Here is a 24,646-nt window from a genome sequence, read left to right as displayed (position 1 = left end):
CGGCATATGGGCTCAATTGCATGGTTCCCAGGCTCTAGAGCACCCGCTCAATAATTGTGGCCTATGGGCTTAGTTATCCCTCGTCATGTGGGATCTTCCTGGAATGAAACCTGTGTCTCCTGCATGAGCAGGTGGATTCTTTACCACTGAGTCACCAGGGAAGCCCCAGATGTATTTTTTAAGCAGACTATCTGGAAGAGCTAAGGTCAGAGGCCAAGGCACCAGAAATTGAAGAGTCATGGAATTCTGGGGCCATGCCATAAGAATAAAATCAGGCCAAACAACTGGTTTGATGGAGTCACCATAGACGCCACTATCGCTGCTGTTCTAGAAACTAGATGCACCCTCAGCAAAATGGATTCTGTGCTGTTCCTCCATCTTTCAATCTCTAGTTTCCAAACCGAAGCCTGAGGCAGGAGCCCCCACACATCTACTGGGGGACCCATGGGCGTGTGTGAGGGACGTTGGGAGAAACAGCATCTGGGCTTCTCACCTACATTGCAAGGTGGGCTCTTCTTCACACGGTAGAGTAGGTTCAGAGAACCAAAGGGGAACTGTTCCCTAAAATGGCCTTCGCAACCTCTCTAGATTAGCCAACTATTCCCAGGTCTGCTCTTGGTGACCACTGAGACCCTGTTGTAGCATCCCAGACGAGCTCACAGCTCAGCCCCATGAGGCCATCATGTCCTCTCTCTCAATCCTCTGACTTTCTACTTCCTGTTCCCCTCTCCTTGAAGATGAGCATTGCTGTTAATTATTACCACCATGTGCCAGGCCTTCTCCACACTACTTACACCATTTCTGAAAAGTTGCGGTGGTGGGGGCGGGGGTCTCCACTGTGAGCCATTGTGGCTGATTCACAGAGGCCCTAGCAGCATTTAAAAGAATTTAAGGGATGGTCCAGGCCTCAGTGAACATCCTCCACTTACAGGTGAGGAAATAGAGGTCCAGAGAGGGAAAGCAGCTTGCTGAAAGTCACACAGCTAGTTAGTGGTATCGTACCTTCTGCCTGCCTCAAGGCTCTGTCTGTAAGAGTCTCCCCCAGGAGGTCAGAGCTGATGTATTCCCAGCCTGGGGGCTCTCTGGCAGACCGTGGAAAACAGAAGGTGTCCTGGTGTCTTCTGAAGTAACTGCACTAATGTTCTGGGTGTGGAAGCCTGACTTCCCCCTCCAGACCGGGTCCTGGCTCCAAATGATGGAAACCGAGCAAGCACTGAAATGGCAGAGTGTGGCAGAAGTGGGAGCCAGAGCTAGGGTAACTGGTCCTTCTGGAACTGAGTCTAGGTGTAAGCTATGAGAGTAACAGCTCTGCTACCTCCTAGATAGATCTGAGCACTTCAAGGGTGCATGGAAAGGAACACTCGTGCTCACACACACTGCTTGCATGAATGATACAGATGGGCATTAAATGTGGTTGTTAATTCACCTTTGATTTCCTGAACCAGTGTATAACATAAATAAATGTAAGGATAATCCCCCAAAGTCATTAAATCAAATTTGTACTCACTCGATCTCCACCCTAATCTTTAATCAGAATCTTTAAAAGAGGCTCAAACTGATGAACTTGGGTTTTTCGTTTTTCCCAGCCTGGGTCAAATAGATGCAATGGCAGCAGAGGTTGGGGGCAGGGCCTGAGATAAAGGCTGATCTGAAACATAACTAGCTGGCTCCTGATCAGTAGGGATTTTACTGCAGATTGATTTCATGCAAAGGTCAGATTGTGTTGAATTCTCTGGTGGAGAAAGATTCCACACAAAGACCAGACAGGTGCAGAGAGCCCCCTGACTACTGACTCCCTTCCTCCTGCAGGAGGGGACTCACCAACTGGTTGAGAGTGGGCGTTACGACACCAGGGAAGATTTTACAGTGGTCGTGCAGCCGTTCTTCGAAAAAGTGGACATGCCCATGACCCCGGTAAAGCCTCATGGATAAGTGGGAGCTACAGGTAGTGCCCAGCTCTTTCTGAACATCACTGGTGTTATCTGACATTCTTATGACACGGCCACTCTATTCTATCCTATGACCAGGAGGGGTTGCCTGACAACTCTTACTTTGCTCCTGACTGTTTCCACTTCAGTAGCAAGGCTCATGCCCATGCAGCCAGTGCCCTGTGGAACAACATGGTAAGATGACCAAGACAGGGAAAATTATGATTCCTCTGATAATAAAAGATTCCGGAAAGTGTTCAGAGGACTTCAGAGACCCATCACTCAGGCTGTGAGATTCCCCACACAGCACTGATGATAAACCCAAACCCATCTGTCCCACCCTCCCTTCCCCAGCCCTGCCTCCCGACTTTTCCAGTCTTACCACCTGTTTATCACTCCCCATCTTCCTGCTTCTTGGTTTAGTTGCAACCTGTCGGCCAGAAGACAAGAGAGCATAATTTTGAAGACAAGATCAATATCACATGTCCAGACCAGGTAGAGTGAAGAGCATAGCCTTGCCAGGGGTCTACCTGAAGACTCTTTTGCAGCCTTTTGAACCTTTCATTTAGGTTTCTCTGTTCCTTTCATCCCAGTTTCGCATCCACACCCCCAGCTCTCTTCCCCTACCCATCCAATCCATACTGCAGTTAACCATCCACAATGCCCCATCTGATTGGACTGTGAGGGGTGACAGCCAGTGCCCAGGAGGCCCTAGATTTCACCTCTGTCTCTCCCTGTCCCCATGAGCCCTGGCACAAGTCTGCACCCAGGCCTCTTTCCAGCTGGGAGGAGGAGAGTGGTAGTACCATCCAGCCCTCATGTTGAAGCTGAGGCTGGGAGGACATTAAGGGCAGGATGGAACCTCTCCATGTAGTCCCCATGGCAGGATGAAAGAGTGAGGGCCTGAGACCTGGAATAATATCTTCTAGGATGGAGATGAGGGTGAGAGTGGGGAGGTCCACTGGAAGCCAGAGATAAGAAAGCAGACATTCAGCAGGAACACAAAGTAGATCTCCCTGTTCACTTGCAAGTTGTCAGAAAGCTTCTCAGACCTTTGCAGCTGCTCCCTCACGCCTATCAGTTCCTTCCTCTGGATTCCCAGAGGGGTCCCAGGTCTGGGACAGAAACCTGCTGGGTAGGGGGCTTCAGAGGGAGGAACCTCAAAGCACTTGGCTTTTCTTGTCTGGGTGTGAGGCAACTAGGCTACTGCAGGACAGGAGTGGGAGAGGTGGGAAAGGGGGCTAGGAGTTCGGGACCTGGGCTTGTATTAGTAGACAGTGGGACTCTGTTAGAAAGGGGCAAGGTGGAGAAAGAGAGGTGACCTAGCCACCCCGGCCAGCTGGGTAAGAGGCAAAGTGCAGAGGTACTTGTTCCTGGGAGCCCTGCAGGGTTTATTGCGGTCATTTAAGGGGGTTGCAAAGAAGGCTGGGTGCATCCTGGGAGGGGACCCAGCAGTCATCCTGGAGGGCAGGGACTTGGGAACCTGGAAGGTATTTCTGCACGTGGGAGCAGAGCAGGAGGCAAGTTGACTTGCTCTGGTGGTTCGCCCCCTCTTCTCACAGGCCCAGCCGTTTCTGAGCACCTACAAGAACCTCGTGCAGGTATGTACTTGTTGCTTCCTTTCAGCTCAGCCGCCAGTGCAGTGGGCAGCCCCTAGCAGGCACCAGTCCTGCAAGGCAATGGGAATGTGGGTGAGCATTCCTGATGGACAGTTGGAGGGTATTCACACTCTTCTATAAAGTCCATTTACCTACACCTTCAGACAGTGGGGCGGGCAAAGTATGCACTATTGATAACAGTTCAGACAGGGGGCCAGCCAGTCAACTCTCAGCCTCTTTAGACATAAGTGAAGAGAACCATTCCCTTATAAATCTGCTGCAGAAGTGAGGGGGGAGGGGATGGGGAGGATATGTTTGCAGTGGGCTGGGATCATCTTGTTGATGTTGATTTTGGCATTGGATGGTAGGGGTGGTGTGGGAGGATCAGAGCTAGGTTCACAGGTGGAGCCTGACCTGACGCTCAGAATCACCTGGGGCACCTTCTTCAAATGTCCCGCTAGGCCCTCCCCAGGGTGGGGCCCAGGAATCTGCGTTCATTAAAGCTCTTGGGTGAGTCCGATGCCCAGCCAGCTTCTCTGGCCCCTGGCAACCCTAGGATCTATTCTGCATCCCTAGGATCACGGGAGCCAGCTGCTGTGCAGTGACAGAGCCCCTTCTGCCTCACCACCCACCTCAGGTGAGCCCCTGGTGGCACACCAGGACCCTGGGCCCCTCTACAAGAACTCAGTTAATGGCCAGTGCTTGCTTCCTGTCTGGGTGGCCACCTAGGAGAAGTCCCCCTCTTCTATAGCAGAGTCTGACCCAGCAGGACCCAGAGCAGCCAGGGTCCCCCCTGTTCCTCCCACTAATGGGAGCACTTGTGGGGGAGCACAGGAAAACCGCCCTCAGTGGCCCAGCCTGGGGTGTGACCTCACCAAGGCCCAGAACCGGGGTGTACGGTGCCCACCAGGGAGTCACCACAGAGAGCCAGCTCTGTGGGTCACCCTGTGGCCCCAGGCTCTGCAGGCACTGCTGCCGCCGGCAAGTTCTCAGGAGTCTTCAAAAGAGAACTGGGGGCAGGAAAAGACCCAACATGATTATTCCTCAGACTCTTGGAAATCCAGAACCCAGCTCTAAAGGGGCCATGCATCAGACTGTGACCGCCTCTCCATGGGCCAGTGCCCATCTGGTCATGCACTCCGGTCACAACTAGTATCCCATGTGACTGCTGGCACCAAAGTGCTGGGATCCCATGGTGCCCAAGCATCCTGCCCTCCCCTTCTTCCTCCCACCCTCTCAACACCTCTCCCTTCCCATAGGTCCAAGTTGATTGGTTGTGTCTCTGATGGGGAAGCTGTTTCCCCTGCCCTCTGCCTCCACGGCACCACAGATGCTCAGTCTTGCACAGCCCAAACTCGCACGTGGGTCATGTGCCTGGTCTGAAAGCAAGTAGCACTGGACTCTGACGGTAGCTTCCTCCCCACAGACTCAAGTGTTTGTCTGTCTGTCTCTCCAGTGCACACCCTGAGACCTGCAGACATCCAAGTTGTGGCTGCTCTGGGGGATTCTCTGACCGTAAGGACTCTTGGGCCCCATCCTTGCAGGGTGAGGGTGACTGTGTCAGCTCCAGGTCCCCGTTTTTCTACCTCCAAGGCCTGCACTCCTGGCCTCTGCGCTCTCCCACCCCTCTGTCCTGACTCCATCAGGCTGAGAGCAGGACAAGGGTTTGATTTTGCAGTCGTGTTCTCAGTCAGGTGTGTAAGTGGGAATTCTTCAGGAGTGAGCTGAACTGTCTCAGGCAGCAGAGGTTATGAACACTTGACATCACATTTTGAACTACTCCAAAAAATAATGTCATTTTGACTCAAAAAATCTTCTAAACCTCCCGTGAGGGCGCTTTTCCCTTGGATTATACTTTACAAGAAGCTCCAACCCTCACATCTGTTTCCTCTTTGCATCCGCCGCAAAGCAGGAAAGACTCTGTAGTTGTGGTAAAAGTTACGCTCTTAAGTTCCAAGAAATAGGGCCATGGTATCATTCCAGAGCACCACTTTCTGGCAGCACTTCTGAAGCCATGAGATTGCCTTACAGAATGTCTCCAAGGGAAAGAGAACTGTGAAATGCATGAGAAATCTGTCCACTGCAGATCCGTAGGCTCTTTCTTCATGCACATCAAGAACTTAGGAGCAGAATGCTGCTAATGGTATTGAATCTCACGTTCGTAAAGCACTTTAAAGGCTTCAAAACTGATTTTGCAATTATGATCCAATTTGGTCATAAAAACTATCCTGTGAGATAAGCGGGGCATGGGCTCAGGTCTGTAAGGAGGCAGCTAAGATCTGGGGAAGGAAAAACAGCCAGCCCAGGAATTCTGACCCCCTGGGGTGATCCTCTGCTCATGCCACAGCGCACACACAGGGAACACCTTGGGAAGCCCTGCACATCCGCAGCCTCCCTTTTCTCTGACTTTCTGATTTTCCTGTGGATTTTGATATTTGGATATGTTTTCAAAGGCCGGCAATGGAATTGGCTCCAAACCGAATGACCTTTCTGATGTCACCACTCAGTACCGGGGGCTTTCGTATAGGTAATGTTAACCTGTGACCCCCTCCCACCCCAATGCTTACCGCTTCCCCCCACCCCCAGAGATCGAGTCGGGATGTGTCTCCTGTAACATGTGTAAATACCGAAGAGCAAGGACCAGGTCTGGAGGGGGCTTTCAGAAGGAAAACCTATCTTATTTCTGGAAAAATGGAACAATTTGATGAGTGGAGAGGGTATTTTTCTTTGATAACTCTTTTCTTTTAATTGTGCAGAAGAAGCAAACTGAGGTTCTTATCAGACTTCTGGGTCAACAAATTCGACATGAAATGCACCAGGAAAGCGCCAGATCTCTGAGTCTTCACCTGCCTGTTTGCATGTATATGTGCCCATGTGGTTGTTCCTATGTTTCTTGTTTACTGTCTGTCTGTGTTTATTCATGTTGTTTATTCACGTTGTGTAGCCACACCTCTGCCTTTATGTATATGCATACATCTGTACAGAAAGTTCTGAAATGAGGTACCCACTTCAGGTGGAATCAGCCGAGTCAAAAACCCCAACCAATAGGCATTCCAGGGCCCCTTCCTTGTGCCTGCATAATGGGGTAGTGAGGGAGGGTGGTATGGGAAGCGCAGGCTAAGCGTTATGCTCAGTTGGCAAGTGCCTGATGCTACAGGAATATAAAAGGGGATACTCAACCCTGCCAGGTGGGAGAGGAGGGCTTCCCAGAGAAGGTGGTACTCCGTTAGACCTTGCCATGTTAGCAGTTTGGTAGGTGAGAAGAGTATTCCAGACAGGAAGTAGGAAAGCTTAAGGCATGTCAGGAAAGTGGCTGCACATGAGTATTCTTGTTTCTTTCTTTCCTAATAAAGTTCATGTTTCTGAGCCCTTCGAAGTCATTGGTGACGAGCTCAGGACTCTGCCACGAGAGGGCAGAGCGCTGATGAAAAGTGGGGTAGCCCAGGGCCGGCCCTCCCTTTCCTGCAAAGAGAATCAGATGAAATGTTTCTTTCAAGGAAGCGAGAGGGAGCAGTGTGCGCTCATGCAGGCTGTGGCAGCCCTCTGCCGGCCCTGAGGACCGTCCTGAGAGGAGGTTTTTCCTGGGTGAGGGACATCCTCACTCAGCCAGGAGCCACCCACAGAGAGGACGCAGGTGTGGGTAGTGTGGGGACATCACCTAGCGAGAGCTGAGCTACAGGCCTCCCAGTGCGTGAGGTCCCATACACCTTCAGCCCCCTTCTGGCGGGGGGTCTCTGAGGAACAAAGTCAAGGTTGCCTCTTTTTTTTTTTTTTTTTTTTAGTCTCATTGATTTTATTGTAAAATATTTCAACCCTTCAGAAAAAAATACAAAACAACATGATAAACACCTGTATATATATCACACAACTTTCACATAATAGGTATAACTGATATTCCCCTAGTTCTTTTTCTAATCTCAATTCCCTCATTTGTTTTTTTTTTTAATTTTATTTTATTTTTAAACTTTACATAATTGTATTAGTTTTGCCAAATATCAAAATGAATCCATCACAGGTATACATGTGTTCCCCATCCTGAACCCTCCTCCCTCCTCCCTCCCTATACCATCCCTCTGGGTCATCCCAGTGCACTAGCCCCAAGCATCCAGTATCGTGCATCGAACCTGGACTGGCATCTCGTTTCATACATGATATTTTACATGTTTCAATGCCATTCTCCCAAATCTTCCCACCCTCTCCCTCTCCCACAGAGTCCATAAGACTGTTCTATACATCAGTGTCTCTTTTGCTGTCTCGTACACAGGGTTATTGTTATTATCTTTCTAAATTCCATATATATGTGTTAGTATACTGTATTGGTGTTTTTCCTTCTGGCTTACTTCACTCTGTATAATAGGCTCCAGTTTCATCCACCTCATTAGAACTGATTCAAATGAATTCTTTTTAATGGCTGAGTAATACTCCATTGTGTATATGTACCATAGCTTTCTTATCCATTCATCTGCTGATGGACATCTAGGTTGCTTCCATGTCCTGGCTATTATAAACAGTGCTGCGATGAACATTGGGGTACACGTGTCTCTTTCCCTTCTGGTTTCCTCAGTGTGTATGCCCAGCAGTGGGATTGCTGGATCATAAGGCAGTTCTATTTCCAGTTTTTTAAGGAATCTCCACACTGTTCTCCATAGTGGCTGTACTAGTTTGCATTCCCACCAACAGTGTAAGAGGGTTCCCTTTTCTCCACATCCTCTCCAGCATTTATTATTTGTAGACTTTTGGATCGCAGCCATTCTGACTGGTGTGAAATGGTACCTCGTCAAGGTTGCCTCTTACCCACTGAGTCCCAAGTGTTACTGGGGCTGCAGGAGAAAGACAAACCAGAGCGGGAAGAGCAGGAGAGTGGAGGGTATTATAGTCGAAAAAACACGAGGTAGGGGCAGCTTTACTTGGTCTGAGCTAAAGGAGGAGGCAGTGTTGTCGCATCCTCGTGTGGGAAAACAGATAATAAGATAGACAAGCCAGCCAGCAGTTGACAGGTGAGCTACCCCTGGTGTGGTCAGGGGAGCGAGGTGACCTACCTAACTTCACAGTTACTGCGCAGATTCCCAGGATTCAGATACAGACAGGCCATCTTCCACTGAACGTTTCTCTCTACAGCAGTGAAAAAATCCAGCCATCGATGTTTCTTCCTATGAGTGAGGTCTAGTAAGGCCTGATGTTTTAATCTTCTGGTTCTGTTTTCAAGGCCTCATATATTCAATGGCTCCTGTCCCTTTAAACCCTTTATTCTAAGTGTTTCAGAGACCTGCCCCAAAACCCACATGTGTTAAAAGTAGAGTTTCTTGGTCAGAGTCTAAGAGATACTTTGACTCTTCATAAAACATGTAATGTTTCCCAAAGTGTGTTCCATAGAACACTAGCCCTGATCTTTGTGTTTTGGGGGAAATTTTTCCTACTATATCCTTCCTCTGGGAAATTCACATGCATATAAGCATATTAAAGGCTCTGAGAAGCCCGACAATGAAGAAATCTATTTAAATTGTGTCTGTTTAATCCAATATTTCCCTTAATCCCAGAACACTTTGTTTGTTCAGAGTACCTGGTAGCATCTCCTGGGAAATGTCCATGTAGTAGACCAAGCTGAGAAAAAGCAATTTTCTGAAGCCATTAAAGCTTCTGGATAGGAAATAGGAAATTAATGATTCCAGGTAGACTAAGAATGCAATTTGAGCCTCTTTCTCCAAGGAAACAAAGTGGAGGGAGTGGACCTCATGGAGTCAGACTAGAGAGAAGAGTTCTTGGTAGGTGGGTAGCTATGAGCAGGCCTTTCAGGAAGAGGTTGGGCTGTGAACATTTCCAAGGCCCCTTGGCCTGTAAGAATCACACAGCAGTGAAAGGCCCCAGCTCTGGCTAGCTTACTAGTGTGCCAAATCTGGAGGTCTTTAGAGAATTGCCTTTCCTTCAGTTGAAATGTTGGCTTGATTGCTCATTCAAAGGACCCAAATAAAATTTATTTATCACAAAAAGCATTTCTTTGTCTTATTAATTAGGAGTTCAGCCTCACATTATTGAAACTCCTTTGATAAATGTTATCAAGCGTCAGTTTTGCATTTCTCTGCATACTGTGAGTGACTCTGGAACAAAGCCCATCCTTTGAGCTCATGGTGTAATATGAACTCCATTCATCTGAAGGGTCTTGTCTAAACTAGCTGTTTCATGTGGGTCTGTTTTCTTTCATGTTTCCCATAGTTCTGATCAAAACGAGGGTTTTCGTATTTTTGTTTCTCCTTATTTATTTGTATAATTCTCTCTTTTCTCCTGGAAATGGGTTCTGAGAGATTTCTGTAGCCTATTGTCTTAATCAGCTACCACACTTTGTAGAACAAAGATAGTTTTACATAAGAAATTGCAATAGAATGTACTTGATGTGTATGCATTTACATATGTTTCTGTGTTTATAATTTTTTAGCTTTTATATGTTTCTAGAAGGAGGAAGGGAGGCAGGGTTAGAAGACAGTGATGGGAGGAGGTATAAATCTTTGTCATTTCCTGCCAAGTGAAAAATGTTGTGATGAAGTGCTTTTGGTCCAAAGAAGGAAGGCTCAGGAAGCAGCTAAAGTAGTAGCTTCATGCAGAGTTGGGAAAGGATCAGAAGCTTTAAAAGCAGTGCCCAACCAAAGGCCAAGTTCAGTTCACACTGGATGGGAGTGGGGGGAGATACCTGAGTGAGAATAGAAGGGTAGAGTTTACCTGGCTGCTTTTTCTCTCCACCTTTTGAGGATCTTGACCCTTTGATTTAAGCCCTTAACCCCACCCTCGTATAAAATAGTCAATTTCACTCCAAGCCTTCTCTTGAATGAAGAACAGCCATAACTTTGATTCATGGCCCATCCTTCGAAAGTCTACACTGGTGGGCTGAATGCTAACACTGTATTCTCTGAAACCTCTTAGCCTGGAATAATATACTGGGATGGAGGAGGGAGTCACAGAAGAAAAATAACAGTAAATATAGTACATCTGAACAGTGGACTTCATTAAAACAGAAATACTTCTCCCCTTGCCTCCCACATGTGTTCAGTTTAAATGCATGAAAGAAACTGAAACTTTGAGTGTGTCTTGAAGTTAGATTTGAGGGCCATAAAACTAGATTATATGAAATTAGATCAGGTGTTGAAAGGCAGTGAGAGGCCATCCCCTGAACTTTCCAGTGGAATTTACCTGTCCACTGGGCAGAGAAGAGCCTATCCATTTTCTAAAGGTTTCCAGTTCAAGCTGGTTTTTAGTTACCTTTATGGTTTTAAGTTTCCATAGAAAGTTGATTAACCCCTGTGTGCCTCAGCTTCCTACTCTGTAAAATGGAGATAATTCATCTACATCCCAAGCTTGTTTGGAGATATGAGATAACTAATGTAGAGCATGGCTGGGTGCATAGTATAGAATCAGCTAAGTATGCGCCCTCCTGATTTGCAGAAGAAAAAAAAAAGCCCTCAGATTTCACCTTCAAATCCTGGATTTGGAGGAGCCAGCCTCTTGGGGAATTCACATTTTTTTCAGAATCCCTCAAACACAAAGAGGTGGCTCTGGGACATGACAGATGCTGATGGTGTGGGTGTCTTTAAAAGATGGGGGCACTTTTCTAGAAAGCCTGTACATTGATTCAGTCTCTCTCACTGACTTGCTCACTTTCTACAGTTCAGGAGGGGACAGCTCCCTGGAGAATGTGACCACCTTACCAAGTAAGTAACAACCAGTGTCTTGAGTCTGTCCACTGGGTCCCTCTGATGCCCAGGCTTCCTGAAAGTGCCTCTCAGCTAAGAAAGAGAGAAATGACATCTTCCTTATGGACTGCCATTGAAATGAGAGGAGAGACCTGTGGACAGGCCATTGAAGGGGCTGGAAAAAACTAGGTTAAAACCCTGGCCCTTCTATATGCTGGCCAGGTGACCTGGGCCAAGTTACCAAACACCCTGAGCCTCAGATCTCTTCACCCAGCCCAAAGGATATGAAGATAGATGAGCCAGAGAGTATGGCTGCACTGCAAAATATAAAGAAAGAAAAGAAAAGCTGAGAGGCTCTTGCTGCCCTGGCTCAGCCTGTCATCAAGTCATCTGAGGCCTCAACTTCTTTCTGGGGCATACTCCACCTCCCATCCTAAAAGCTCTCTGTGTCCCGTGTACCCCCTTCTCTTCCAGATATCCTTCGGAAGTTTAATGGGAATCTCACAGGCTATGCGGTGGGCACAGGAGATGCCAATGAGACAAATGCATTCCTCAATCAAGCTGTTCCTGGAGCTAAGGCTGAGTAGGCATTTTTGGGGTGAGGGAGCTGTTGGGTAGGGAGTGGGAGGCACATCATTCCCTTCAAGGCTGTAATTCTGACCTGTGTATACGCAGCGGGCCTTTATTTACAGCAATGATTGGAGAGTCTCTTGGCCATTCTCTTCGCTGGCTGCCTCTGGGACTGCAGGGAGGCTGGATGGCTGGATCTTGGACAGAGACCATGATCCTAGAGCCTGAACTTGGTCTTGCTTTCCTGGGAAGCATGTTCTAATCTTCCAGCTACCTGACCCACCATATCCAATTTTTAAAACTTACCATGGCATAATGGTATTCTTTCCAGTGCCTCATAAGTGGCAGTTCCCCTCATGGATCAGGGAGTATCAACCAAATGGATAGACAATACAGAGTCTCCATGTTAGAGGCTGCTTAGAGGACCTGCTTAGAGGAGTGGTGAGTCATGTCCTGTCCTTATGCCCATTGTGGGGCTGCAGGAAATGCAGTTGAGAAGCTAGAGGCATCTGGCGCCAACCACTCAGCCCCCCAGGCTGACCTCCAAGGAGACCCCTCCTCCCACACCCCACTCCTAGAGGCTTCAGCCACCTAGGTCTCCTCACTCCTGGCCCAGCCTGGGAAGACCCTTCTTGGTGATAGAAACAGCCAAAATGGTGGTACACATGGACCCACCGCCAGGTGCCCGGAGACCTCTGGTCTGTGGCTCCATCTCACACTAAAACAGGGGCCAAAACTAGTGAGGAGCTGAGGGTGCCTGAGAGCTAGTCTTTCCGTGAATTACAAACCCAGGTATGTGTAGGGTGTAAGTTTACTACCCCACCTCTTTCTATGCGTGTGCACTCAGTCACTTCAGTCATGTCCTCTGACTCTTTGCAACCCTATGGACTGTAGCCTGCCAGGCTCCCTGTCCATGGGGTTCTTCAGGCAAGAATACTGGAGTGGGTTGCTATGACCTCTTTCTAAGAGAAGCATTTAACTAAGTTGTGCCATTACCAAAAATGACACAACTAACATATACCTAAGAAAAATCACAGCCACTGGTGGGGGGAGGAGGGGAAGAAGCAGCTGTGTCAATATGAGGCTTTTAACTATTGTGCTTGAGCATCAAATGCTCAGCTTCCTGGCAGCCAAGGTAAAAGAGGAAGCATGGAACAACTTTCCTAGATCTAATTTCAGAGTCTATACCAGTCCTTTAAAGGAGATGAACAGTTTCCTGCACGGAATCATTAAAGACACTTTGCACGTGGAGTCCTAGAAAGGAAACCATGCGTAACAAATATAATTGGCAGTACCCTTGACTATAGAGGCTTGGGACAAACACACAGCTATAGTTTTGTGAAGGGTTATTTGTTGTAATAACTTCTCCAGAAGAGGCAAGTAGCTTCTTGTCCCTGAGCCTCAGGGTCTCTGCCAGTTCATGTTGACGGTGGGGGGTCAGGGGTGGGGTGAATGCCATGGAAGCCTCCAATTCAGGCCTTTTAGGATGAAAGATTTAGGGGCTCTTCCTCAATGGGACTGATTTCCTCTCCTCCTCAGGGAACTTGTAAGCCAAGTCCAGACTCTGATACAGAAGATGAAATCCGACCATGTAAGTCAGATTTATGATTATCTTTAAATACTAGCTTGCTAGCCCAGTAAAATCCCCAAATGGAATTGTTGGCCATGAAAACAGTGAGCCCTCGGTCCCTAGAGGCATTCAAGTGGCAGAGGGCAGCCTCTGTCGAAGGCTGCCTGGAGGAGATTACGTCAACCAGAGAGAGGTTTGTCGCTGATCACAGTGACCCTGAAAGTCCTTCCTGATGCTAAGAATCTGTGGTCTATAAATAAATCTTTGAAGTGCTGTCAGCTCTGAGGTTCTGATCCTGTTATTTCAAAAGGGCAAGGAAGTTTTAGAGGTTTGAATGGATTTCCTAGAGCTGTGTTGTTTTTTGGTTTGTTGGAAATCATCAAGCGTTTTCCTGCCTCTGTACAGAGAGTAAATTTCCATGAGGACTGGAAGGTCATCACGGTGCTGATTGGAGGCAGTGATTTATGTGACTACTGCACGGACTCGGTAATGGGGGCGGGTCAGGCCTACTCATTGCTCTTGACTTTGACCTGTGGGCCCTAGAGATCCTCTTTGAGAACAGTCCCTAGAATTAACCTCAGGATTGTCCAAGGATACCTGTGTGTGTGTGTGCATGCACACACAATTCACACACATGCACATGTACACACACACACTTCTTTCCCCGGCCCCTCAAATTTCTGGCCCCACCTCCCTGTCCCATATAGTGTGAGTCAGCAAGTGGCACATATACAGGGCTTCTGGTCCCCTCTCTTACAATTCCTGAAAGAAAGAGAAGAAACAGTAAACCCCAAGCAGTTAGAAGTGGGACTTGACACGTCCTACTCCTGAAGTAAAGCTCCAGCTGAAGGTTGCAGTCTTCTGTCTGGCCCAGCGAGTACCCAGCTGTTCATCTCAGATTCTGACATCATGAGCTGGTCACAGTTGGAGGCCAAGGGAGAACAAGTCCTTGGGGCTGGAGCTGGGGGCCTGGGGGAGAACCCAGTTTTGCCTGCTGCCCTGTCTCCCTAACCAGCTTCTCTTCTCTCTCCTGTCTCTTCCAGAATCTTTATTCTGCAGACAACTTTTTTGACCATCTCCGCAATGCCTTGGACATCCTACATAGAGAGGTAGGTGCGGGCTCCCACAAACTTGACACTGCTCAAGCATGGTGGGGAGAAGAGAGTAAAACACCCCCTTCCCAAGGAGCTAGACAAGGACATGGGCTCCTGCCCTTTCCATAGTTTGGGGGTACCCCCAAGGAAGCCTCATGCTATTTGGGACCAGTTCCAAGGGTCTCAGGCTTGAAGGGCAAAGCAGTGTGTGCACTAAGCATCCCCTCACCAGTACTGGGAACGTTCTCTGGTGGTGGCAGCTGGGTGGTTCACAGGCTGGGCACTGCACCCTGAGTGGCAGGAGTGTCTACAGCAGGCCCCTTTCTGGTCCTGCACTCAACATGTTCTCTCCCTATCCCCTGGCATGGACAAGACTTTCTGGCTGCCTGGGAGGGGCGCTCAGACAGCCAGATGCTTCTCTGGGTTTGCCACAACCCTGAGCCTGCTCAGCAGAGTTAGTCCAGGCCAGGCTAGAGGGAGCCCATTAAGGGCTTTTGTCCTGGCAAACGGGGCTACCTCACCAAATTGAAAGCTAACTGATAGCTGAACAGAGCTAAGTCGTATTTGACTCTTTTGCAACCCGTGGACTGTAGCCCGCCAGGCTCCTCTGTCCATGGGATTTCCCAGGCAAGAATGCTAGAGTGGGTTGCTATTTCCTTCTCCAGGGGATCTTCCCAACCCAGGAATCAAATCCAGGTCTCCTACATTGAAGGCAGATTCATTATGAGCTGAACCCTCAGCATTTAGACCCAAGACTGCCATGTTGGCCCACTCTGGGAGGCCCATTCACACTGCTGCCCATGTGGGTGGCACATACTGCAGGGCTCTAGGTGCTCACCTTGTGCTGACACCTCCCAGAACCCCACTCAGGGACCCCGGAGCCTGGTCCCACTTCTCAGGGTCCTAAGGCAGCTGGTGAAAGAAGCTTCCCAGGCCGTCTCTCACCCAGAGCCTCGCACATAGGTACCCCGGGCGCTGGTCAACCTTGTGGACTTCATGAGTCCCAGTATCATGAGGCAGGTGTTCCTGGGGAACCCCGACAAGTGTCCTGTGCATCAGGCCAGGTAGGCGGGTGCTTGCTGATCTGGTTTACATGGTGGGAACTCCTCCGGGTCTCTGGGACTTGATCTGTCCGTGTGCATCTATAAAGGGGTCTGTGCCAGGACCACCTCCTTCTGGGAGTTCGAAGTCAGGGCTCCCACTTCCCTGACCTCAGGGTACCACTGAACCTCTATGATAGGGGAAGTTGCTGGGCAGAAGTCAGGGCTGGGCCACACGCTAGTGTTTGAGAGACAGTGCAGCCCAGCCTGTGAGAAGGAGTGACATACAGATGTGTCCACACACGGTGAAACCATAACAAAAGCAGAGCTCACTTACCTTCGCGGGGAAGAAGTGACCTGGGGAGCGACACGCAGAGCTTCCAGTTGGGAGTGTTTTGTTTCTTAAGTGGAGTGAGAAGGACACAGGTGTGTGTTTTATTGTTCCTCCTGCATTACACATCCATTTATTCACCTAACAAATGCTTTTTAAAGTCTTACTCTGCACCAGGTTCTGTTTTGAGTAGAGAGATCTTTTTTAACATCCGGTAGATTTTATGAGTGTGAAATAATTCATCATAAAACAAAAAGGAACACAGCAGGACACTAGTGTGAATTCCAGAGGTGTCTGGGGACCTGAGCAACAGAGGCTCGCCAAAGCATGCGTTTGTACTTATTTTTAAACACTAAACATGGGCTTCTCATTGCCTCAATGCATTTGTTCAGTGTAATTTGTTGAAGGCCCAGGGCCCGTGGTCCAACACTTAGTACTTTGTTAACGTGAGAGGGTGCCCATCCATATATCCTCCCCTTGTGCCTCCCTGGGTCAGGCCTGAAACCTGCCCCTGAGCATGTGTAGCAGAGCCTCCTGAGAGCCACTCCCCCACCTCCACCCTGACCGCAGCTTTGGCTCTGGGTCCTTCTGTCTCCCCTCTTTTTGCAGCATTTTGTGCAATTGTGTTCTGACCCCGCGGGAGAGCTCCCAAGAGCTGGCCAAGTTGGAGTCCATCACCCGAGCCTACCAGGTAAGACCAAGAAGGTCTCTCCTCCGCCTCAATCAGCACACCAGCCCAGAGCCCCCCTGGGGAGGCTCATGGGAACGGAAGAGCTATTCAGAGTTTGAGAGGCAACATCACCATCCAGGCAACTTCCTGGCTTAGGTATCTCAGGCACCCAAGGCATATTCACAAAGGAACCTAGGTGACAAAGTCCTCATGGCTGAGCTGTCTTGCTGGCTCAGCCCCAACCCTTGGCCTGACAAGGGGAATAGCCCTGGTTGTCCCATGGGATTGCCTTTCCCTCCCCTGTCCCCCAGATGCCCAGCTGCCCCCGCAACCCCCCACCACTCCAAGAGGCAGGCCACGAGCCAATGAGGGTGTTGCAGGTCCCAAGCCTAGCGGCCCTCTGGAGACCTCTCCTAGATTGCTGTTCCTTTTGGGACTTCCTGCTGGCCCTTCAGAACTTGCAGTCCACTTATAACCAGGACCAAAAGGAGGCACAACCCATTTCCAGTTCTCTGGGAAGAGATTTGTCATCAAGTATGTTTGTGTTCTCAAGAGAAGAACTGAGTTAGCACACCTGTTGAGGGAGATGGGCACAAAGTCACTGCCCATCACCCCCAGCCTTGCGCTAACGGGTACCTGGAGCTCCCAGGCCTGTGCTGAAGATGCCCACGGGTGTGTCCCCAGAGCAGCATGCGTGAGCTGGTGGAGTCTGGTCGGTACGAGACGCGGGAGGACTTCTCTGTGGTTCTGCAGCCCTTCTTCTACAACATCCGGCTCCCTATCCTGGCGGTAGGCTCCCTGCCCTCCCTGTCAGGGCTCCCACAAGGAGGAGGAAATTTAAAGTGGAAACGCCAAGTGCTTCCACAGACTGGGAACAAATGGGGCGGACCCAGGCAGCTCTCTAGCTGCTGCTCTGGTGGCTGCAGCCTCCTTGAACATCAGAACTGTATTCAAGAGGCAGCCCAATGTTTGATGTTCTCATGACTGCTCTTTGCAGCCTCCATTTTACTAAGTACCTACTACATGCCAGGCACTGTGCATACCATAGGTAAAGTCTTCACAATTACCTTCTGAGGTGAGCTTTATCATCCCCGTGTAAGAGAGGCTCAGAGACATGAAGAATCCTTCCTAAAAGCACGCAAGAAATAAGGGACAGAGGTGAATTTTGAACACGTCCGACTCCAGACTGTTCACTTTCGGCCCCATCCCCAGCACTGTGGCTGTTGTTTCTCTCCCTGGCTCTGCTCTCCACCTGACTCTTCCATTCTGAGCAGAAGGGCTCTGTGAATGGGCCAGGGTGGACACTTGGGTCTGTCCACCTGGGCCTCCATCCCAAGGGCCTGGCCTACCAGAAGAAGCTTTAAGCACTGAGACTTTGCCCAGGCCTGAAGCCCTATTCTCCCCATCAAGCTCACTGGGACCAACTGGTCAAGAGTTGGGAAATAGCTGTTCCCAGCTGGCTGGCTAAGACTTCCTCAGGGACTAGGATCTTATTCCCTCATCCATGGCATGGGTTGCATAAATGCGCCTAAAAATATATATAGCACTTTTTAAATTAAATAATGGGAATTGTGAGATCCAGAAAGCAGGTTGGGGGCTTGGGGTCACTCAAAGTTGTTGATCTGTGGGACTACTCTGAGCCCTCTCTCGAGGTGAGCAGGCCCTTAGGAAGCCGCAGGCTGGGAGCGCCCCCCAGGGATGTGGGTTGTTGAGAAGTCCACTCCAGAGGGCAGGCCTGCCAGTGAGCCCCACTCTCCACCCTCGGCACCAACAGGATCTTAAGGATGTCTATTTCTCTCCTTCAGGATGGGCGCCCAGATGTGTCTTTCTTCGCCCCAGACTGCCTCAACCCAAGTCAGAAATTCCACTCCCAGCTCTCCAGGGCCCTTTGGGTCAACATGGTAAGATGAGTGGGGTTTCCTGATTCTCTGGGGTTCTAGTCTAGAGCAAAGCACCAGCCCCTCCAGAATGGAGCTTGTTCTTGGCCTCCCTTTGCAAGCAAAGTGTGGAGGAGAGCGACTGGCGCCTCTGTAGAAATCGATGTAGAATGAAAAATACAGAGTCCTTAAGATTCCTGGATCAACCACATCCTCTCCGACAGGCTTTGAACTGATGCAGGACTCTTTACATGAATACAAGGCAGAACCCTCATGTTTATTCAGTATTTTCTATGTGCCAACAACTCTGCTAGGCAGTTTAAGCCATGTTTATCTCATTTAAGCTTCTCAACAGCCCTGCAAGACTTATAAGTTTACAAGGAAGCTGAATCCTACAGAAGCTGAGAGACTTGCCCAGTATCCCACAGCTGGTGATGGCAGAGCCAGGAGGAGAAGCCAACCTCCCTGAAATCAAGTTCTGAGCGTTCCCCCACTGCAGGATGCCCTGCCAGGGAATGTTCACTTCAGCGGAGACAAATTAATACACTCACAGCTCTCTTTTTCTCCCCCATCAGCTTGAACCACTGGGAAGGAAAACAGATACCCTGGATCTGACAGCATACATACCCCTCTCCTGCCCTGCTCAGGTAATGCTGCTCTCCAGAAACCCAGAGCTCAGGCCCTGCCCATCTCCCTTTACACCGCCCCCAACCCCTGACCCCCGACACCAGCACTTCTCTGTCACCCATCTTGCCCCTTGCCTGGGAGCAGATGGATTCAGAGGATGGAGGGGAGTAGAGGAGAATGGAGAGGGGAGAAGAGGGTGCAGAAGCACCTCTGTCTTTGGGAGAAGCAGGTGGGAGAGGAGGCCTGAGCCCAGCAGAGGGAGAGGAGCAGGGTAACAGGAGGGGAATTAAGAAGCCAGAGGTAGCCAGACCGAGCATTTCAGCAGAGACACGTGGGGCCAGTGGGAAGGTCCACCTGCAGGTTGGTGGCCTAGTATGAAGCCAGCTGAGCTCAGAAGTTGCAGTTAGTCTCGTGGAATCTGGATCGGGAGTATCTGGCAGGAAATTGGTCAAAGAGGAAAGCCCTAGAGCCACCTGGGGAAGGGACAGGCAGGACCGGCTTTGAGATAGTTGGAGTGAGGCTGGCCTGGGCTCATTTTAAGGAGGAAGATGTAAGTGGTTGTTAGACCTGATTTCAGGCCTAGGAATGGGGCAGGTACACATGCCCTTTGCCTGCAGCTCCCTCTTCAAGCCTCTGTCTTAAGGCTTTTTAACCAAATAAGGTTGAGGCCAGAGAGCCCTTAACAGCAATGAAAGAAAGACAGCCTGACCCAGTCTGGGAGGCCGGGTTTCCCACCTGGGTCTGACTGCGTCACCTTCTCCCAGCCTCCCGACTGAACAGAGAGAGGACCTACATCTCCCCCTTGTGTCTGCCAGGGGTCTAGAGGCAGTGGGCACCCTTGCCTGTCTGCTGCCTTCCCCACACCAGTCTCGGACCCAGGCTCAGCCTTGGGTACCATTAGCCTCACCAGGCGGGAGGGTTGAAGGGATGCAGAAGTAGAGGCGGTGATAGTAGAGGGCTCAGATGCTGGGTCCAGGGCTCAGGGCAAAGATGACCGTGAAATGATGTAACAATCAGTGTAGCGTAGATGCCTCTGGTCCAGATGGTCAGATGCAGGCTGAAGGGGTGGGGCAGAGGCCTAAGGGCCCTTCTGTATCACGTGTAAACGCTTAAATTGCTAGATCCTGAGCTTGTCCAGCGCATTCTAGGGGTAGGGCCAGGCAACCTGGGTAGTAGAGGCATTTGGGGACTCAGAGTGGTGGCTATAAACCATATGGGGGGGGGGGTGATGTTTCAATATTTTAACAACCATATGGCCGTACTGAACATCAGCCATGGGAAACCCTCTCCAATCTGCCAATTCTCCTTCTATTTAATAGTGAAAGTAATAACAACCTAGTCCAGGGAGCCATCCTTTGCTCTCTTTCTTTCTCACAAATATCTACTATATACCAGGTGGAAGCCTAGGCTCTGGGTCGGGTAGAGCTCTGTCACCACTGGCCTCAAGGCCGCAGACGAGGCAAGGAGCCCCAAAAGGCTACTGCCTCAGCCAGAATCTCAGGCCACTCCTGAGGTGGGCTCCGCTCCTCCTCCTGGACCAGCCTGACTGAGCTGTCGGTGAGCAGAGGAGAGCAAATCCAGCCTCCTGGAACCGTAGAAGCCCCGCCTGGGACAAGCGGTTGCCAGGCAACCCCGGAGCCCATTCCAAAAGATCCATCTGTTGGCCGGCCCAACTTCAAGGCACCAGGCACTGTGGAATCCTGCACTCCTCAGGTCCCATCTGCTCCCTGCAGTGTGCCATGGAGCTATATAAAAGTCCACCAGCATCTCAGTGTGAGCTGACAGGGGCCAGGCAGCACATATTTTAATCCTAGCTGAGTCTAAACATAGAGGCAACAGGCAGGACCCAGCGGGGAGGAGGGGCTGAGACAGATGCAAGCACCGGGGAGCTTCTTTCTCAACTTCCTGCCTGCTCCTCCCCCAGCTCCAGTCTAGGGCAAGTGCATTCTGCCCAGCCAGGTCCGGCGCTTAACTGCGCTCTGTGGATTTCTGTTAGACTTTCAGGTTGGACATGTGATTTTACGGGCAACTTTAGCTTACTTGCTCTGTGAACTGTGACTGTGGTCCCCTTGCTGCCCCTCATCACCTCTCTGCCCACTCCTTCCCTAACCCAGGGCAGCTGCCTGTGGCCCCTCCTCAGGCTTTGAAGAAATGGGCTCAAAGACGGGCAGAGTCCTTTTTCAGCTCTTATTTTTCTTGCCCTTGAAAAGCATTTGTCAGAGTTAACCACCTCCTCCATGAATTTATTCCTCCCTGCATTCGTGGATGGAAAACCACCTTGACTGCTCTGCTTTTCTACTTTCTGCCCTGTCCCATCTCCTTTAATGACCCCCTCTTCCCTTCTCCCAGCCTCAAAAATGTGGACGTTCTCCAACTCAGCCCTCTTTTCTCTTTCTCTACACAATCCTCACTCTGAGATTTGTCCATTTCCAGGGTTTCCTGTTAAATTTCCTTGCCTAGGATCTCCCAACCTACATCTTCATTTCTTATTTTTTTCTCCAAACTTGAGCTATATTTCTAACCCTTCAGAGGTCTTTCTCCCTTGGTTATAAAGTTTACCCAGAAGACAGATTAAATATTTGGTCAGGGTACCAACAAAATAGAAAGACACAGTGAGACAAACAGAAATAATTTCAAGTGATATTTCATCATTCAGTCTTTCCTCTTGAGAAAAACTGAACTTTGTTGGATTCTCTTATACTTTATTGTTTAGTGATATTTCTATTTTAGCATTACATATGCAGGGCTATTCTCTTTTGAATGCTTTGGACTTCCAGATCTCCCAAATCTGCCCTGAACCCATCATCTCAAACTCAACATTCATTTAGAAAATAATTTTTGAGTAAGAATGTCAAAATAGGACCAAAATCAATGTCTTCCCAAACTCCCTAATCCTGAAGACTTCCTCTGTCTGTCCATATTGTCATGGTGGTCACAGTTCTGCAGGTGTGAAACGTCAGGCCCCTCACCTGATAGAATCCTTCCTAGGCCTTCCTCTTCCCACTTCCACCAGCCCAGTTCAGGCCCTTGTCACTGTGGGTGTTAAAATTCTTACCTACTTCTTTCCATCATAAAGCAACAGAGAATTTTATAACTTTAGAATCTCAGTGGGGAGGGCTTTGGAGCCCTGCTGATGCGATCTCTCGTATACTTGAGTTATTCTACCACATCCTCCCAGGCTTCCCATGTGGCACTAGTGGTAAAGAACCCACCTGCCAATGCAGGAGACATAAGAGATGTGGATTCAATCCCTGGGTTGGGCAGATCCCCTGGAGGAGGGCATGGCAACCCACTCCAGTATTCTTGCCAGGAGAATCCCATGGACAGAGGAGCCTGGAGGGCTACAGTCCATAGGGTCGCACAGTTGGACACAACTGAAGTGACTTAGCATGCATGTACCACATCCTCCCAAAGCAAGCAGAGGCTTATGGGCCCTGTTTAAACCTCCACACTCTCAAGGCAGTGCATTACTAACAGCCAAGTGGCTATCCATTAACAGGTTGTGGAATCAGCCTAGTAGGTCATGTTTGGGATGGGATGATGGGATGGGATAGAAATGTCAGTGGGTACTCCTATGTCCTCCTCTTCTTTACCACTACCACCCTTCCCTGGATCTTCTCAATTTCCTCAACCATTTATGGCAGACAAGTATCCCAAACCCTGCCTCATATAGTAGGTATGAGTCCTTGGAATGTGACCCCACTTAAGTCGGTGCCTGGGCCTGACTATACACATCTGGTTTGGTCCGAGCAGCACAGAACAGAAGAACACCAGCTTTCCTTCACTGTGGAAGTTTACACCTGTAAACACTGCCAGGATGCACATGCCCTTTTCCAATAGCCACTGACTCATGTCGCTGACTCACATCAGTGGCTGACCAGGCTCTGCCCCCAGGCAGGCTGCACCATCTTTTCCCAGCTGTACCGAGGAGAACAGTTCCTTGTGCTGGCATTCAGCGGGCTTCGCTTTCTGCTTACTGGCATTACCAGCCTAGCCTAGGAGAGCCAGCAGACTAAGTGGACTCCCTTTTCCCTCTGCTGAGCTCCAGGCCTTTCACCCAGTCTGACTCACGCATGCACAATGCAGCTGACGGTCAATAAAACAGGCCCCAGGCACTCGGCCACTTGCCTGGCCCTGTCCTGGACCTGTTCTCATTGTTCCTTCTCCGGCCTCACTTCCCTCCACATTCCAGTGTCTCCCTGACCTCTGACCTCTTAGTTCAGTCTCTCCCCTCTGGCCCTTCCCTCTACCCTTGGGTCCTGTGATGAAATAAACTCCCCGGCTTGACTTTCAGCACATGCAGAAGGGCAGGTGGAGTCTGCCCTCCGGTTCCTCTTATGCTAGCTAATCTGAGAAAAGCTCCGGCTCCCAGGCCCTGTGCCCAGTCAGGGTCTTGGGAAGTGGGGGGAGAATAATGAGGAGTGACCTACCTCCCACCGAGTCTCATCTTTAAGGACCACACGTCCCCAGATCCTGCAGTCCTTCCTCAGCAATTACTGCACTTGCTGGACACACTGTTCTTTGATGCTTCGCTACCCAATACTTGTCATGTTTTCTGCCTCACTGAATTGTATGCCTCTGGATCCTCCCTTCATCCAGCACCTAGAACAGAGCTCTGAACACATGGGGTTTTACAAAGGTGAGTCAGCTGTTTATAGGATGCTACGTGCCCTCAGCTGCTAGGGAATCTCAGGGGACAGGGGACACTGAGTAGCCTTGGCCGGAGACAAGTCTGGTTAACCGTGGTGACATGCCTCTGTAAGGTCTCTCTCACCTTGCACTGTCGCAGATGGTCCAGGGCACACTTCCTGCCCTTGACCCTGAGTGCTCCTCTGGCCCGTGTTTCAGGGGCCTGGACTCAGACCAAAGGAGAGGCGTGGCATGCCCCAGGGGGCAAGGTCTGTGCTGAGGGCTGGGGGTTGGGTTTTGCCCATGTAGATTTCCTCCTCCAAGCTAACCGCTAAGACCACCTCCTCATCCCTCTGTCTGGCCAGCAGGTCTGTTGCAGGCCTGACCCTGGTGTGAGCCGTGGAATGAGGGCATTGCTGGTCAGGAGGCCTGATGGATCAGGCCCAGCTCTGCCCTCAGTGCACCTGGGGCAGGCCCCTGCTCCCCTCTGCACCTCAGTTGCCCCTCACCTGTAAAGCGGGATCACTCAGGGTTGAAAACTCAGATGCAGTGCCAGGCTAGAACATGACTGTGTGGGTGGGATGGACAAGAGACAGTGGCAGGGCAGAACTGAAGGTTACACGCTTCTTGTGGCAGCATTCAGGGTTGTCGTCTTCTCTCCTTCTCCTTTTTAAACACCTTTCAGGCCAAAATAAAGCAGATGGGCAATAGGCTTTCAACCCCTGGAACAGATATCCAATGACATCTCCTCCAACATTCTGGTTCTTCCTACTTACTCCCATATTATTCCCAGATTTTCAGACTGTGGCCCTTCTACTCCACTGAACACGACTTGTGAAGGTGTTGACAGACCTGGGCTGTCTGGGCTGATCTCTGTCTTACAAACTTTTTCTTGCTTCACTATCATTTCCACATTTTTCATTACCTGCTTTCCCCTGCTACCCCTCTGTCTACTTCATTCTTCCTTCTTTGACTAACTTATCACCCACAATGGAATACACTTGGATTCTTGACTGGGCATGTATGAAACCAG

The 24,646-nt window shown here is 49.9% G+C and overlaps 1 protein-coding gene across 1 annotated transcript in view; it reads left to right on the top strand.

Moving 5' to 3' along the window:
* The window catches only part of PLB1 (phospholipase B1), a 102,909-nt gene that overhangs the window by 51,516 nt on the left and 26,747 nt on the right, over positions 1 to 24,646 (top strand). Inside the window, exons 25-41 of the mRNA XM_027554461.1 lie at positions 1,810 to 1,914; positions 2,028 to 2,123; positions 2,352 to 2,423; positions 3,491 to 3,529; positions 4,103 to 4,163; positions 4,983 to 5,041; positions 5,980 to 6,053; positions 11,180 to 11,223; positions 11,680 to 11,788; positions 13,315 to 13,366; positions 13,751 to 13,831; positions 14,389 to 14,454; positions 15,403 to 15,503; positions 16,420 to 16,501; positions 17,165 to 17,269; positions 18,286 to 18,381; positions 18,933 to 19,004. Coding sequence (XP_027410262.1) covers positions 1,810 to 1,914; positions 2,028 to 2,123; positions 2,352 to 2,423; positions 3,491 to 3,529; positions 4,103 to 4,163; positions 4,983 to 5,041; positions 5,980 to 6,053; positions 11,180 to 11,223; positions 11,680 to 11,788; positions 13,315 to 13,366; positions 13,751 to 13,831; positions 14,389 to 14,454; positions 15,403 to 15,503; positions 16,420 to 16,501; positions 17,165 to 17,269; positions 18,286 to 18,381; positions 18,933 to 19,004 — 1,314 coding nt within the window. The remainder of the gene's footprint in view (positions 1 to 1,809; positions 1,915 to 2,027; positions 2,124 to 2,351; positions 2,424 to 3,490; positions 3,530 to 4,102; positions 4,164 to 4,982; positions 5,042 to 5,979; positions 6,054 to 11,179; positions 11,224 to 11,679; positions 11,789 to 13,314; positions 13,367 to 13,750; positions 13,832 to 14,388; positions 14,455 to 15,402; positions 15,504 to 16,419; positions 16,502 to 17,164; positions 17,270 to 18,285; positions 18,382 to 18,932; positions 19,005 to 24,646) is intronic.

Source organism: Bos indicus x Bos taurus, chromosome 11 (genome assembly GCF_003369695.1).
Source record: "Bos indicus x Bos taurus breed Angus x Brahman F1 hybrid chromosome 11, Bos_hybrid_MaternalHap_v2.0, whole genome shotgun sequence".
NCBI classification, from domain to species: domain Eukaryota; kingdom Metazoa; phylum Chordata; class Mammalia; order Artiodactyla; family Bovidae; genus Bos; species Bos indicus x Bos taurus.
Note: the sequence above shows the minus strand (reverse complement) of the source record. Positions and strands in the feature narration are given on the sequence as shown.